This window comes from Emys orbicularis, chromosome 2 (assembly GCF_028017835.1).
Source record: "Emys orbicularis isolate rEmyOrb1 chromosome 2, rEmyOrb1.hap1, whole genome shotgun sequence".
NCBI lineage: Eukaryota > Metazoa > Chordata > Testudines > Emydidae > Emys > Emys orbicularis.
In genome coordinates this window covers 225404464-225422089 of record NC_088684.1, presented here as the reverse complement: position 1 = coordinate 225422089, position 17626 = coordinate 225404464, and the positions used below count along the sequence as shown (strand labels likewise).

Here is a 17626-nt window from a genome sequence, read left to right as displayed (position 1 = left end):
ATGTCAGGTGCCCCAGAGAGAATGAAAAGAAGAGGTAATCATCAAGTGATCCATTCCCTGTCGCTCATTCCCAGCTTCTGGCAATGCTGAAAGAGAATCAGATCTGTTGATCTATGGAGGATGACCCATGCTGTCATACTTTGTGGTCTGTTTTTGAATGCTACATGTGTATCATAATCTGAAGAGCTGACAACTTGCAGCAGCACTCATGGCCCATGGCATTCTTCCAAGGTTGAGGGGAAATGGAACAGATAACAGCTTGCTATTCCTGCCACTCCCTCAAATACAGTTAGGAAAAAGAATAAAGAAAGAAAACTCAAAAATACTTTAGCAAAACCTGTCTACAACCACTCACAAAACCCAGGAGGATCTTATCGCCTATACATCTTGGCCCTGCCCTGCTTTTCAAATATACATCTATTGGCAGGTGGTCTGTTTCTGCTTAGTCAGCTCCATGTGGGCGGAAGTGTCTGTTTTATAGACTATTAGATTGTCCTGCAGCTTTTAATTGCAATGGACTTAATATTATGGGGCCAATCTCGCGAGGTGCAGAATATCTCCTGTGAAAGGCCAATTGTCTTCAACGTCCACTTACAGCCATTGGGAGCTCACAGAGCTTTATGCTACGTGAAAGGCACTTGGAAACTCATAGGATCAATCACCTAATCAAAAGAAAATGTCTCCCCCCGCCATAAAATGCCCCTGAACTCTTGCTGGGGAAAATATATCTTTTCTAAATGTTTCTGTTCTCCAGAGAAATTGGAAACCCATTTTTAGAGAGTCAAAGAACAAACTTCAGTTATAATAAAAGTTAAGAACTTCTCAAGTTGTAGGGGCACCAGGCCTTCAGGTCTGAGCATCCCACTGTGCTGACAAATATGTCAGACGTTTTAATATTAGGCTAGCTAATAAACTGCAGTTCAGAAAAACTCTATGACCACTTTCAGCAACAGAAGAGTGGGATGTGTGACATAGATCTGAAAAAATAATTCCTATGTACCAATAGTTGTTTACTGTTACATTCTTGCTGCTGCAATAGAGCAATCAGAGTCATTGCTTACAAGCAGAAAAACCCATTTTAGACTTTGCACAGGAAAAGAGATCTGTTTTTAACAATATTAGTATTTTAGTGCATTTTCATTGTATCAATGCGCTACAGCATATGTAGAGCCCTACCAAATTCACGGTCCATTTGGGTAAATTTCATGTTCATAGGATTTTAAAAATCATAAATTTCATGATTTCAGCTATTTAAATCTGAAATTTCACAGTGTTGTAATTTTAGGGGTCCTGGCCCAAAAAGGAGTTGGAGGGGTGGGGTGGTCACAGATTTCACAGTCTGTGACGCATTTTTCATGGCCGTGAATTTGGTACAGCCCTAAGCATATGGTAGTATACACAGACCTATTCTTGCAATCCTTACTTCCCCCACTTGCATGAGAAAGGGCTTCTCATTAACATAAGTGTTCTGGGACTTGTCCCTAAGATAGTACTGACACACACTGCATTGTACTGTGAAAATGAAGAATGAAAATTTATTACTATGTTGACCTATTTTGTACTGTATCAAACCTGAAAGGTAAATTTACATTAATGTTCTGATGATTCAATCTGACACTAACACATTGTAACACCCAACAATTATAAAAAAGTGACCAGAATCAACCAAATGCAGAGACAGGTTGTGTGTGTGTGCAAATGTAGAGAGAGAAAGAGAGAGAGTTTTTCTGGGATAAGGCACTGGGCTGGGAGCCAGGGAAATTGAGTTCTATTCTGTTATGGGCCCTGAATTGCTGTATTACAATAGGCATTTTTGTACTTAACCTTTCTGTGCCAAATGTTTCCCATCTGAAAAATGAGGAAAGATACTATGTATTATTATTATTATTTATCTTCAGTTTTTTGTTTGATCAGTTTTGACTGGACCTCTTCAAAACTGTCTGTTTTCTCTTCCTCATTTATTCAAAAGTTATCTTTGACAAAAAGTGCTTCATGTTTTGTAAAGCACTGAAGTAGAGAAAATGTTATTAAACAAATTCACACTTCCCTGGACAGGTGATTAGCTTGCTGGCCTGCGTTTTTGACTTTTATTTACATTATTCTTTGTCTCACAGTATCACTAAACTCTGGTAAGTGACTGCAAAGATGCCATTTCAGGGCTCCCTGTTTATTTTCTTTACAGTGATTCCAACTGTGCTTGGTTTACAAGTAAACATGTGACTTTTTTTTAATAAGGGCTAGCCCAAAACATTTAGGTTGGGCTCAGAATCTTTATCAATAATATCAGAGTTTGAGCAAGTGTTCTTGACATGGTGTTGAAAACAGTCTAGTTCTATCTGCACTATCTCTTAAACTGCTGCCAGCATTCGAGCAATTGCATCTGTGGCTAACTATAGATACAGAATGTGCTAGTGTAAATAATGCTAAAAAGTCAAGCCGTGTTCTTTTTGACTTGGACCTTATTACCAATATTAAGCATTCTGCATTTGGGACTTAAGTTAAAAATTTCAAAGAAACATCTAAGTGACTTGGGAGTCTATGTCCTATTTTCAGAAGTGACTTAGGAGCCTAAGTTTCACTGAAAGTGAATGAAACAGCATCCTAAATCACTTAGGTGCTTTTGAAAATTGTACACTTAGTTAACAATTTTGCTGGTGATGTGCAAGGCAAATGTAGAATCCCTTTTGCTCTCCCATAGCTCTTTTGGCTCTGCTGGATAACACTGGTAAAAGGTAATCAAAACTTTTTTTTGTCACTGCAAAAAATCAAGCAGCTACGACTCCAAATGCACACTGATCTGTTCAGTTACAAAGATGCCCCTTTTCTGATCACAATCATCCCTAAATTACTCACTCGAGCCAGGAATACCTATTTTTTGTAAGCCCTGAAGATGACAGCTAAAGTGCAGGCAGTTGTTTCCTTGCAAAGGCCAGAGACGACAAAATGATCAGTCTCTATTTACTGTTTTGTTAATTGTATGTATGTTAATTAATTATATTAATTATATTATATTATATTGCTCTTTTAAGGAGACATTTTGACAAACAATTCTCTACCTCACATTTTCTTGGTGATTCAGAAAATAACCTAATGACTTTCACACTGTTAGGAACTCAGTTTGGACTAATTAATTGGTATACTGTGACAACTATATTGTATGCACTCTTAGTTGCATGTAAATTGGCAAAAAAGGTATAAAGAGATAAGAATAATACTTTAAAAATACACAGCACCTCTGATCTCACAATATTAAAGAATTTTGCAAATGTGGACATTAACCTCATTGTAAAGATGGGGAAACTGAGACACAGACAGGTTGAATGTTTTGTCACCATCTAACCTTGGACTCAGAGAGTCCCAGCTTACAAACCTTTATTGACGTGCATATTTTTTATTCACACAGGGTGAAATTTACTCCACCTCCATAAGGTCTGAGGGTGAAACCCTGGCCCCATTGAAAATAATGGGAGTTTTGCCACCAATATCTCTGATGCCAGGATTTCACCCAAGTACATGGGCTTTATGCAGCTGGGGAGGTGAAATCCAACCCCAAACCTAGGTTCAGGGAGGGAGCTGTTCTGCAGTCCTATCCTGTTTCAGCCTACAGGCGGGAATAGCATACACAGTTCCTTCACACCAGTTTCATGGGATATTGGAGCTTCTGGACTTCTATAAACATATTTTCTATGGCCCCTCAACTGGCTCATCCCTACCTGCCACAATGCATTTCTCCTCACTGGCCTTCTCAAGGCTGGTGCAGAGATGGTACATGGACACCCCGTCTAGGAACTCAGCTGCCTGACAGCCATGTAGCCTCTATGCAAGGCTTAAATGGTAAAGAAGACCTTATGTTGGCCCCCTTCATCAAGCCATACTAAGGTTGAAGTCCATGGAACAGAAAACTTGATATCAGCTGACTGGTGTTTTATTCTCAACTATGCCTCAAAGGCCTGACTCTGCAAAGCTTTACTTTATGTGAGCAGTCCACTGAAGTCAGTGAAACTAGAGTGAATACAGTTTTGCAGGTTCAGGCCCTTTTGGGAAGAGCACTCAGCTCTCTGTTCTAATGGCTAAAAATAGCTAGTTATTCCTCTGTGTCTGCCTTGCCTGTTACATGGGGCCGTGGCCTCTAAGCACGACCAACATACAAATAATAAATTCTCATAATAATAATGTGCTGCCATCTTTCAATAATGTGCAGTACAGCACAGAAGTTACTGACTGTCACAAAAACTAGGAAGCAGATACCACCCAGCTGCCCCTGATTTTCAGGAACTTACACAATTTTTCCTTAATATTCACGTGTCTCATCAAGGACTGTGATTTAAAATGTACAATAATGAGATTGTTAGTGTGCAATGATAGCTAGGAGTAGGATAAGGTGTTTTCTGATGTCTTAGATCATTTGGCTTAATTTTCTAAGAACTTATTATTCTCCTTCAGTAACTATCCCTCATGTCACATGGGCCTTTTGTTCTTGATTTTTATTAGTGAGTTCCTCAGTTTCTCTGTGAGGGGTTGAGAGGTAAGGAAGACAGTAAGGACCTATTTATTAACACTGGCTTCCTTTAGCATCTGAAGGATTTGAATTTTTTTTATCTTTTAATAGGGAATAAACCGAAGACTAAAAGTTTAGACGATTTTATTACTGGAGAAGACAAAGTGAACAGCATGAACATTATTGAGACTAATAGGAATTTCATGGAACTAACAGAAAGCTCAATTGCAACAATAAGGACTGCTCAAGGACACCTGCCTTGGGTCTTAATTTTGCCTTAATGAGCTATTACTAAGGCTTCACTAACAAACAAAAAAATCAATGTTGGATCAATACAGACACACTCGTCCTGTGCAGTGCCTTCTGTTGTCAGGACAGGATTAACACATGTGTTAACTTTATGACAGTTTGGCTGAAAGCATCACATAAAAAAGAAATACGCACATGCCTGCAACTTCTTAGATTTCTTCTGTTTGGCAAACATAGCGTTTGACTAGGTTTGATATTTTATTGCTGTCCACGGAGATCAAGGTTTAAAGAATCCATAAAAACTGTGCATGTTCTCTGTACATGATCAATGTGAAACAGGCACCAACATTTAAGTGTGATTGAGAGCCTGTTCCCAATGAAAATCTCTGAGACTTCTGATGAAATTGGTGCAATATATTGCAAACACTGAACAGGGAGTTTTTAAAAATGATTACACTATATTCGGAAATTAAGCCCTACCAACAGGTAGGAATATTGCTCATGGATTACTAAAAATATCACGTCTGTGTGCTAAAACAACTTGTTTTAAGCCTTGACATAGATAATTATTACTTAGGATCCTTTAACATAGTAAAATGACACATGCAGTGGCAAATCCCTATTTTATATGATAAATTCATCATGACCGGTATCTTACTGCCAAAGATAAAGATATGAACAAAGTCTACAACAAAGTTGCAAATGTATCACTTAAAACCACCTAGTTTAAAAGACCTTTAAAATGTTACAAGTAGAAAAACATGCACTATTTAATCTTTAATATGATCACGTTCTCTGGGTTTTCTTTTCCTAGATTTGGATTAGTTTTTAGACAGATGCCTTTATTATCATGAAACACTATGCTGTTTGAAATACAGTACAGAGGTATTTTTTCTACTGAAGTTACAGATTTATTGCACCAAGTTCTAATGAATATTTCCTATAGGGTTTTCAGTTCCTAATAATATTAAACAGACTACTTTTGGTTACAGAGCCACTTTAAAATAGCAAATAGTGTCTGTTCCCTAGCTAGTTACATCAGATTCACTAGGTTTTTGATTAATTGCACACAGGTCTTAACAACTAAAGGGCACCATCTTGATACAAATGATATTGCCCTTATATTCTTTAATTAGGGTAAGTGAAATATATCTTAATGCAGATATATAATGTATATTTATAAAATGCCTGCATCAAGTTTTAAGCCAGTTTCAAAGACAATGCATAATGTTAAAATATTTGCACACAGTTGCTAATATTCTGGGTTCTTTTTGAAAATTTATACCTATTTTATCCATTTAAAAACAACAGGGGAAATTCTATAAAGGAATGTTATGGAAAATTTAAAAATGAACAGTGATTTAACCCGACGGGGAATGGATATTACAATTGGAATATATTCTACAAACATTTTGATTAGATCAACTTTTTAGAGGGGAAAATAAAGTGTCATTATTGCATTATCTTTTATTCTTGAATTTCTAGTCTTTACTGCCTTAAATCATTAGAAACTACATGCTTTTCATCTTTTCATTTTAAGCACATCAATTATATTAAATTAAATCATTTATTTTTTAAATGAACATTTACAGTTCTATTTTTAACAAATTCTGTTTGATATGGAGCTACTTAGCAATTAAACACTATTTACATTTAATGATGTCAAGGATAAAACAAAAATTATTTTTATATAACCAGAAAATATGAAGCATATCCAACTGAAGGACACACAGTGAACACATCTTGCAAGGGAAACTTTCTCATTCAGTCTGATGAAATACAGTAAATGAACGTAACGAACATGCAATATGCAGAACTAGCGATATCTTTGAAAATGGCTTTTACAGATTAAGAAAAAAGTGCTTGGAAATCCTCATCATTCACAGAAAATCTTTCAATCACCTAGCAACCTGCTGCTGCTTTCAATTTTGAACAGGCAGCCTTCACATTCAAAGATGTATCTGAGCCAACTGATGCAACTGCAAGTTTAAAGCAAAACAAAAAAACAAAAACAGATCTTTTTGTGTGGTTATGTAAATAAATTGCCCCTACCTTTCTTCTGAGAGTACGATGGCGACTGCACTTGAGAAAAAGTAGGTTTTTCTTCTGTGAAATATTCAGGTTGGTTGTACTGATTCAGGGCCATGTCCATGTCAGAGTACTCGCTTTTAAACACGTTTCCAGGGTAACTACAGGTATATGGCTGATTCACGGCCCAGGCCTGTTCCATATATATGTTGTTATTGTGCAGGACCTGAGCATCACAACTGCTGTAACCCTGACTATCTTCAATATATGTGCAATAATCGGCGGACTGCATGTAGCAATTGCTACCAGCAGCAGGATGCACTTCATATATTTCTTGCATACAGTAGCTCATTTTGTTATCCGATCTCAGCTTCTACTTTACATATACACACATACACGCATGCATGCACACACAGACATGCATACACATGGAATGGGAAAGGAGAAATGAATAAACAATGCCAACAAAGTCGATTGCAAAACAGCGTGTTTTACTTTGGAGCAGCACCTTATGTGCTAAAATCCTATTTATATTGGGATGGCTTGTGAGCTCCCCTGCCAATCAAACATATTGGGAAGCAGATTTATGACAGTCAAAGGTCTTAATCTGTGACTGTAATTCCTGGGGAAGATGGCAGACAGGTAGCAATGACCACCAGACAAAGAAGGCTATGGCCAGACACCCTCCCAACTGTTTGTTAGAAATAATCATTTATAAACCATTTCAGCCCCTTTCAATATGATTAGACAATGATTACTAAGGCAAGGACAGTTATGTCACTATAGTTGTCAATTTAAGTGTGAAGCATTATAAAGACCTCCTAAGAACTCCCAGAGGGGATATGCTGAAAATCCTAAAATCAATAATCCTGTTTTTCAGCATTAACCCACAGAAAATCCAATAGTGCTGTGTTGTTGACCCAAACAGGAGTCTAATTTTACAAATTTTAGCATCTTAATCTGTCATCAGCTTTATTGATTTTGTTTTACAGAATTATCTGCATGAACCTCCCACGCCTCACACACATACATGAACTCCCCGCTGCTTGTTAATGCATTTACAGGAAAGCAGCTTTTTTAAACTTCAGTGATTTTGTGGGAAACTTCAAAATAATTTGTCTTGATCAGCAAATAGGATACTGCTTAAATAAGCTAATTGGTTTGCCATTACATTTCATTCATCTTGTTTGCATGTTTCAGTAATGAAGTACTGAATTTATATTTGATCGCAAATATAGCATGATTACAGGTTTTCCCCAGTCATTTTATTCACTCACACAAGCTATCAACATATAACACCATTAGTTCAGAAACAGAGTTACTATATGACCTTATAACAATTCACCACCTCAAACGCTAGTACTACTACACCCATTTTAATCTAATCTCTCTCCCCCCCTTTTTCTTTACACCAAAAAGAATTTCTGTTGTCTCTATTTTTTCCCTAGACAAAGAATTTTCCTTCAGTGGCATGCTACAATATGGCAAGATGTTTGTGAGAACACTAACATGATTGTATTATTCATTGGATCACTAAGTTCTTCTTGTTATTGAGAAGCAAAAATAACTAACAATATTAACTAAAGAAGAAACTGTTTCTTAAGGTTATTGTTTCACAGATGTTAAACAATATTCACCATTCTTAAAAATGAACTGAAGTAAGGCCCCCCTTCAGCCAGGAACTTAAACATGGGCCTAACTACCTTGAAATGAGGCCTTGGGTCTTAAAAAGTACTCTTGAAAGTCCAAAGAATGGGACTTGAGGAGGACACATTGTTCCTTAGTTGGTTTCATGGAACATTTTAGAAAGATTTAAAGAGTACATGAAGGAACACTACCTCTTCCTCCAGACACAACTAACCTATTTTATTATGGGCCAAATCACTAAATCCTGAGCAGTGCAGAGCACTATCAACTCTCACTGATGCCAGGGCAGGTGCTCTTCACTTCTCAAGATTTGATACATTCTGTTTCACCCTCTGATTACTTGACATTTGTTTTTCTAACTATAAATCAAAAACTGAAGTCAACAGAGTTGTTTCAGGAATGAAATTGCCCCTGTGAACTCTCATCGTGGAAAGCGTCAACACACTCCTTTTGGAGAAAGGGATGTTTACTAATAACTCCAGAAATAAGTCCCAAAGCACCATACACCTCTGCCCTCTGTTTTTCAATGTCTCAAACTCAACAAAATATAATTTAAAATTAACCTTTCAGTAATATGCTTTATAAAAACACATTGTAAGTGTAATTTTGGTTTTAGCTGGAATTTATGCCATAAGTTTTCAAAACTAATGAGTGGTTTTGGGTGTCTAACTTGAGACACCTTAAATGGACTGATTTTTTAAGGATGGATGCTTGGCAATTTCTGAAAATCAGTCCCCTTTAGGGTGTTTTAAGTAGGGCACTGAAAAATGAGCCCCACATATTACTATGTTGATTTGCTTGTGCCTGACGTTTTTTCTGCTACGTTATTAATTTCTTTAAAGGCCAAAAAAAACCAAAAACAAACAAAAAAAAAAAAAAAAACCAAAACAACGAGTTTCTCTTCTCCCTTGAGAACAAAAGCAACTTCTTTACCAAAAAGTATTAAACAGAGCCAAGGCCACAACTCAAGCTGAAAATGTACATTAGAAATCAATCAAAAAAATTTTGGTGGAAACATTTTGGGAACTATTTTTCCTTTATGATTTATTGTATGTAAACATCAGATCTGAGTGCACAAATATTTTAGTACTTGTCACAGTTTCCTTCTTTGACAATAACACTGACACAAAATGTCCAGGAACCTTTGCAATTACTTATTTATGCAGAAACACAAACATATCAGGCTATGTGACTAGTTTGTGTGTGTTACACAAACACACCTTTTAATCTACTGAGAATACAGTACCCTCATTGCCCAGAAACAAACCATTCCATTCATGCAGTAGGGTATTTTCTTTTGATTACCACACACAACTCCCATTTCACCTAACGTGAATTTATGTAAGAGCTCACAACAAGATGAAACTATATGCTACAGAATAACTGTGTAGGATATCTAAGCATATATTTTCCTCAAATGTCCAAATGTTATCCATTGGTATGTCTCAAGCACTGTTTACCTGAATAAATCATCGGTTATTTAATTTAATAATGAATGATATATATTAGACTCTTGATATAACCTAAAATTAATTATTAGCCATTTAAAAAAATTAGTTACATGAACATAGGGAAATGTTCAGTCTAATTTTTTTTTAAATATTGTCATTTTAAATACCAACACCAAAGATCTAATCCATTTACTTCTGTTTAGTTTGGTACTAACAAGGAAGTCATGAACTGACTTTTCAAAAAGGTCTGAGAGTTTAAATAGTCCTTTGCTTATCTAGTCAAGATAGAAAAATTATATTACTGTCTGTACGGGAGCCCTTTCAAATACACCTTTCCTGGTATCAGCTTGAGTAGACATGTAACATTGTGTGTATTTTATTCCATATATTCCATGGATACAGAATCAACAGATTATTAAGGACAAATTTTGCCATCAGATGCTTATGTAATTTCCAGTAAAGTGAGCCAGAATCCTAGCTCCATTCATATCCCAAGGCAGCATTTGTTCCTAAGCAATTACTACCTCTTCTGAGTAAAGACGTGTATTAGTAATACGTTTCAGTCTGAAAAGACTAACAAGCGTATCTGAGCTAAATTATATTTAGCAAATTGTAAAGATAAAGATTATGTAGGTGTCAATCCTTCTTTGACTAAATCTGCAAGGAATTTAAGTTTTTCATTATTCCAGAAAAACAAGCAGATAGTTTTCTCCATTTTTAAGAAATAAGTAACTGAGATGGTGCATTGGTAACTGTTACAATATTCATATACTCAGGGTGAAATTCTGGCTTCACTGAAATCAATCTGAGTACAGCTTAGACTTCAATGGGGCCAGGATTGCACCCCAACACTTTTCTTTGAAATGAGTTTGGGGGAAAGACCTGAACAATACATGTTCAGAAACAGACTAATTTAGATTAGAAAATAAATATTATAAAGTTTAAGGGATACAGACTTGAAGTTAAACCATTTATATAGTGTGGAGTGGGGAACTGAGAAATCACATCCATTCAAACTGAAAGACTAGAAGAGCTGTTGAAGATGTTTGCAACATCTAGGTGGTTAGCATTACCTATTGTGTATTGGGTCTGTCATATATAATGTATAACATATATGTATTTCTGAAAACTGTGCTCCAGCAATTGGAAGAAAAATCTTGCCTAGAGTCAGAGAACAGATTGTTGCACTGAGAGACTCTGACATGCCAGAGAGTCCAGGCTTCATTTGCAAGACAACAAACAAACTTGTGGGCTACACTGGTCTGCATCTACACAACAAATTTAGTTCCTGCATTCCCCCAGTGTAGTGGTCAGTCCAAAAGCCATTTGGCCAAGTGGTCAGACCATGGCTCCATAGTTCTTTTTAGTCTCTCTGTTCTGGAGGGGGCCCTGCGAGGTCATATATGGGAAGAATCAGCCCCTCTTGGGGGGTCCCCTCTTCCTCTCCTCAGGGCTCTGTCATGATAGAGGGGAGTGGGGGATAAGGCAGGGGGACCCGGGATCTCCTGCTCCACCAGGTCCCAACCCAGGGCTTAATGTCCAGACTACTTGTTGGTCCATTCCAAGTTACATCCCTTCCTGGTCTCTCCCTTTAGGGAGTGATCAGTAGCAGCAGTTTAGTCTGCCATGGGGATGGGGGAATCCTGCTCTTTGGGGCCTCTCCTGGGTTCCCAACTCTAAAGCAGGGGGTGGGAGGAATCTGGACCACTGCTTCCAGCATCTTCTCACCAGTGTCATAGTCACATTGTCCAAAGCTCCAGACATCAGCCTCACTCCCTGCTGCAGCCTGTAGCTCCTCCCCGCCTTCCCCTGGGCTGCCCGTGCCCTTTTAAACTATCCCTCTGCCCGGAGCATGCCCCACAACTCCCGAAGGGTGGGGCAACCCTACCCCAATATTGCCCCATGCCTTGCTCTGGTTTAGTGAAGGGTCTGTAAACCCCATCACACCCAGTCAGTGGTCATAACTTTGGAGGCTGTAGTGTAGACTGGATTCAGGCATTTTTACCACTGGGTTGTCTGACCCTGGCGATTTGTCTTTCGCTTACTGAAGCACAGTTATCTGGCACTGTTTGGTTCTTACTGTGTTTAAACCACCAGTCAGAAATATCCATGGGCCAGTGGTAAAAATGGCTGCCTTCTCCACACTATAGCCTCCATGGGTGCTATTACTGGGGAAGCTGCGGTTGTGAGGAATTATGGATCCTAAATGTGCCACGGTAGATGCAGTTCCGATTCCACCTCTGAAAGGAAGGACTTGGTACATGATCAAAAAAAAGGACAGAATATTTTTGATGTAGAATATCTGTAGGGCTGGATGAACCTTACACTGATGGAGGGGAGGAAAAAGCAAGTGGAAAAGTGTAAGGTTAGGCTGCAGTGTGGCATGCCACGCTACATGCATTACTGCTTTGGGATCTGCAGGGAAGCAGCCTGAATTTCCCAGGAAGACTTAGAATTTCCTGGGGATTCCAGAATGTGGTGCCTCTTCCTAGAGAGAGGAGGGAACTATGTGAGGTGAAGCTTGAGAACCCGATCCTGTAATGCCCTCATCACCCATTAACAGAAATTCTGTCACAGTTTAGGGCACTCAGCACCACTCAAAAGCACCTCCCAAAACTGGCTTTGGAGTTTCCAGCACATACTTTCCCCTTGTGATTTTGTTTTGATAAATGAGGCAATCAGCTTCTTAGTAATTATCCTTCACCCATCTCTTTTCCTCATCCATTTAATTTAACTTTCTTGTCTGAAAATGAACAGAAATACCCTAGGATAGAGAATCTATGGCCATGATATAGAGAACTCTGTTAATAGATCTCTCTCTCTCTTTCTCTCTCTCTAAGATTAAGTGTCATCTTATTTGTTTTTTGTAATAATATCAATAATACTTATGCTACAGAATATGCACTGTTTTTCTGAGAGTAACTACCACAACACAAAGAAGTCAAGTTAGAAAAGACTGGGGAGAGTTTAGAAAAGGGCCCAAATGGGAAAGGCCTGTTTTGACCCAAAAATAATAATAATTATATATATATATCTTTATATATATATATATATGACAAGAAGTATTGGGGCATGAGTGTCTCCACTTGCAATATGCTAGTGTTTAGCTGTCGACATAAAACTCAGGTTGATAGTCCTGCAAACACTTGTTTCCTTGGAAACAAATCAGATCATAAAACAGTGCCAAAAATTAACATCACTATTAGAACCGAAATGTTGCTGAAACATTTTCATTTGAATCTCTTAGGGCCTGATCCAACAGCCCTCACTCAGGTCCCAGAATGGGACTAATTACCTAAGGAAGGATCGCAGGACTGGGTCCAAAGAGTCTGGAAGCAGAGTTGAAAACAATACACACAATTTCTACTTGAGCCATTTCTTTTGTGTATTGTATCTGTATTTTGGTTTTCTGATTTAAATGGATAGTGGATTCTTTCATTTGTGAATAAAAACAACAAAAAATAACGTACATAAACATTAACAAAAAACACTTCTGTGATTATTCCTACTTAGGCAATGATTTCATCAGCACAGTGTCCAAGACAACCCAGAACACTGACACATGCAGAAGCAGAGCCATTAAACACATTCAACACCTGTAGAGTATAATTTACCATTTGAGTGCCCTAGTCCCCAGAAGGGTTGTATTCTCTTGACTGTTTGCAAACTGAATGTGTCTGGCTATGGTCTATGTTATCTCAGTTCGGTGCATGACACCCCATCTCCCTTTTTAAAAAACATTCTGAATCACCATCATATGGATTGCATCACACAGCATACGAATTATTCAGGACTCGACGGGAATCCCCTAAGGACTATAGGGAAGGGTCTTATGATGTCTTTAGCCCTGAACTGTATATACTGATGGAGAAAAATATTTATGTGGTCAAATATATTTTTGCACATTTGAACATTTAGCATGAAGGATTACCACATATTTCAGAATTCTGGTGTTGTTGTACAAAGTAATATTATCATCTCCTGGTCTTTGAATACAATTATATGCATTTTGTTTCTTTTGTGTTATTATGGCCATTATATTCCTTTCTTCGTGCCATATTTATATGATTACAAGTGACAACACAGTATTGTATTTTAAAATACTAACCCACACTTCACTCATTAATCACACCAATTTGATGTTCTTTTACCTTTAAAAGAATGCCAGCATATGTTCTCTATGCCAGTTCTGACAAAACCCACTATTCTGTACTATTCTTTGAAGAAATTACAATGCAAACTGTCTGCATGCTGTGGTCTCATATTGCACACTGTGGAGTTGATTCAGGACAATGTTTATCTTTGTGTACTGTAAAGAAAGTACAATTTACACCATCAACTGTTCGTTTTGGCAAATCTATTAGTGTGGCTCTGGCTCTAGACAAGGTTTCCACCATATCTGTCTCTGCCAAATACACCTATACCTGTGCCCATATGGTATAATGAGTCCCTACTTTTAAAAAAATGTGTTTTTGATCTACTTGACTCTTTATTTTGTATTACAGTTATATGTATCCCATGCTTTAGGCTCAGGACACTGTTCAAAACACAAACTTTTATCACAGAACAAATTAAAAAAAAATAATAATTCTTAAATGCCAACCCAATGACAGATGCAATCTCTGTTTGATGTGCCCAGATATCAGCCAACCATATTAGGTTCCTAGTTCTGGCTCTCCAATTCCTATATTATGCTGGATAACACAGAAAACGAGATTTATTTCTTAAATAAAGCTATGTTCAGCTCAAACTTCAGAGTCCAAACAACATATTCAACACTTATATGAGCAGAAAGTGCAATCTTTATAGTATTTGCCCTATTTCTAACCACCAATGTGTCACTATTATAATCACAAAGTACATATATCAGATACTATGCACTGTTGTCACATTTCAATGTTAGCATTTGGTGTTTAGTGGCATGCATCTCAGTGGAATCAAAGACCTATTAAAGAATAGCATTTTGGCTATGACATTCCACCAAGACTGTAGTAAGGTTTAGATAAAACACCAGTGTGATTTGTCTTTCATTCCAAGATTTAATATCCCTTTTTCTATTTGGTTAACTAAAAACAGTTAATTTTATACTGAAAAGTTCAGACTTGTCATGAACTTAGTCCTCAGTTAGGATAAGTGCCCTTGATGAATTTGAAGAAATTTGGTTTACAAAGAATGAAGTTGTCTCTTTTCATAATCCAGAATTTTCTATGGGCTCACCCTGGCCATTATTTGATTATTTCCTTATAGCTCATTCCAGTGTAGGATGCTCTCATGTCTTGTCACAAATAAATTGTTTATTGATAGTTTGCTGACAAAATGGCACAAACAGGCAAATTCTTCAATGATTTTTGAAAACTTTTAAGACTAGTACTGAACAAACATTGGTAAGTACAATTATAGTCCTATGACCAAGGCAACCCAATTTGTTAAGTCCCCTCATGTCTCATAATCGGAAGACACTGTTAAAAGACATTAGTTAATTAGACAGCTTATCTCTTGACAAAGTAACTACTGCTACTTAAAATATGCACCTTTTTTCAAGTTGTCCTCCCTCAAGACAATTTTGAGGTAAAAAGTTCTTTTCATTCAAAAATGAAGAAGAATGGATAATTGTATTAAAACAGTTTAACACACAACTTAATTAATAGAACCCTTGATGGAGCTGTCTGGATTCTGCAGACTTCAGACAGCCCTTAGTAAGACGTTAAAGCGATCAACACCTGACATCTGTTAGCTAGAAGGCATTCTGAGGTAAAGAGCAGCTAAATCTAAAGAAATCAGGTACTTAGAACAGTTTAACTTTTTCATGAGGTGATATCCTTCCTGACACTATAATCTTTCCTCCTGGAGTGACGCAAGACTTTAAGTAAAAGAAAACAACTTGTTGTCCCTCCCTCAGAGCATGATGCACATATATTTATTTCTTTGAGAGAAGAGCACTGACGAACTATTTATTCCAGTTTAAAAAGGAATATAAACCACAAAACCACCAAATTTGTGGTAACAGTTACGCATTTACAAGGCATAACACCTCCCTCGCAACTCTGCTCTAGCTTGGACAAACAGGACCATCCTAAAACAGAACTTTCAATACTACTGCCTGCTCAAGGAAAAGAATATTCACTATACAAAGGTCAGGCACAAAAAGAAATAATTTTGGTCAGGGTTCAAAGAGGAGGGGAAAAAACCTTTTTAAAGGGACATCAGGAATTAGTTATATACTGTATATAGCAAATTAATTTTTAAAATAAATTTCAAATTGTACATCACTTTAGTTCTTTACAAATATATTAAAACATACAAAGATGAAATACTCTCAGGATAAACTGAAAGCCACAACTATTGCCATGAAAAACATCCGTAGCTAGATTGTCCCATATTACAAAGCTGTTATCTATGGCCAAAGCCTGACCAACTCCACAGACACTCTGGCTTCTTTTCTTTTTAAATATTTGTTATGTTCTAAATAATAATTCTAATTACCTTTACATTTTTTTTCTTCTATATCATACTCCTGGGCACTTGACATGCCTTGAATATTCACTTCTGTATGACCTGGATGTAATATTGAGCTAGTCCAAACTGAAGCATGTAGAAACTGTGAAGATTGCTGTCCATTTCTCAGCATATCATTTCTGGAATGTCTTTTCCTACACAAGCGATTTTCTGTTATATCTACAAAATTCCATTTGTGATGTCTGTCAGGAAGATGTACCAGCCTATCCCAGGCTGGAAGGCCATTTTTTGGTGGGTTGACAAGCACTGGCTGACAAACTGTTGGCATTGCCAAAATCTTGCTGAGCTGTGGAGTTTTGGAAAGCAAGTGGTTTCCCAATTCTCTTGATCTGGTGGTATTCACAAGCATCTCCACTTGACCGCATTGATAAGATGCAGAGCTTTTCAGCCATGCACTTTCAGCCACCATAGTCAGTTTCCCTTCAGTGCAATTAAATGTAATGATTTCCCCCTCTGTTAAGCCTGAAAAGACAGCTGGATCTACATGCACAGGTTACCACTTGATGCAACTTTCATCAACATCACAACTAGAACATGGGCCCGGGGCAAGTTACCATCAATTTATTGCCTCGCTCATATGATCATTTGAGGTCTTGTGGGTCGAGGCTGGTCGTGTACAATTTTCAGATACTTAAAACACAAAACATCAACGATTCAGCCTTGTTTGACTTTGCTCTTAGCGTAGGCTGACCTGAGGGACACTCTGTTACCTAAGTATGACATTCTTATGTGGGCATGCTTAGCAGTTCCGCTCTTGCTACCACTACCTTTCTCTAGTTGAGGTTACTAGAGCAATATCAGAGAGACACATTTTATCTTGTGAGTTTTAACACTGTGGTCCTAAGCAAATAACAAATACATAAATAATAATAAATAACAAGGCAACAATTATTATATTTAATTAACAGTCCTGAAATTTATTTGTTTTAAATAAAACATTTAAATACTGTCAGTTCATAAAACTACGTGTCTAAAAATAAGTCCTTTTTACTACTGGACAGCAAAGCTAGATTCTACAGTAATGTCATTCCATAGCTGGTGTTCCAAATATTCACAAATGTTTATATTTTAGATTATATGAATCAAAATTAAAATGTAAAATAGTTTTATAACATGTTTACTGAACATCTTAAGTCATTGTCAGTGGATGTCAATTTGATATTCATTGCTACATTAATCATGATGAAATTCTGCTATTCTTATGGACTGAACAGGTAATTTTACAGGAATTTCACTC

The 17626-nt window shown here is 37.2% G+C and overlaps 1 protein-coding gene across 2 annotated transcripts in view; it reads right to left on the bottom strand.

The window, feature by feature from the left end:
• THRB (thyroid hormone receptor beta) overlaps positions 1-17626 on the bottom strand; it is a 67489-nt gene that overhangs the window by 24475 nt on the left and 25388 nt on the right. Inside the window, exon 1 of one of the 2 annotated variants that reach the window (XM_065397924.1) lies at positions 6800-7127. The exons of the other annotated variant lie outside the window; for it this stretch is intronic. Coding sequence (XP_065253996.1) covers positions 6800-7127 — 328 coding nt within the window. Of the gene's footprint in view, positions 1-6799; positions 7128-17626 lie in introns of those variants that run through there. 2 annotated transcript variants of the gene reach the window in all.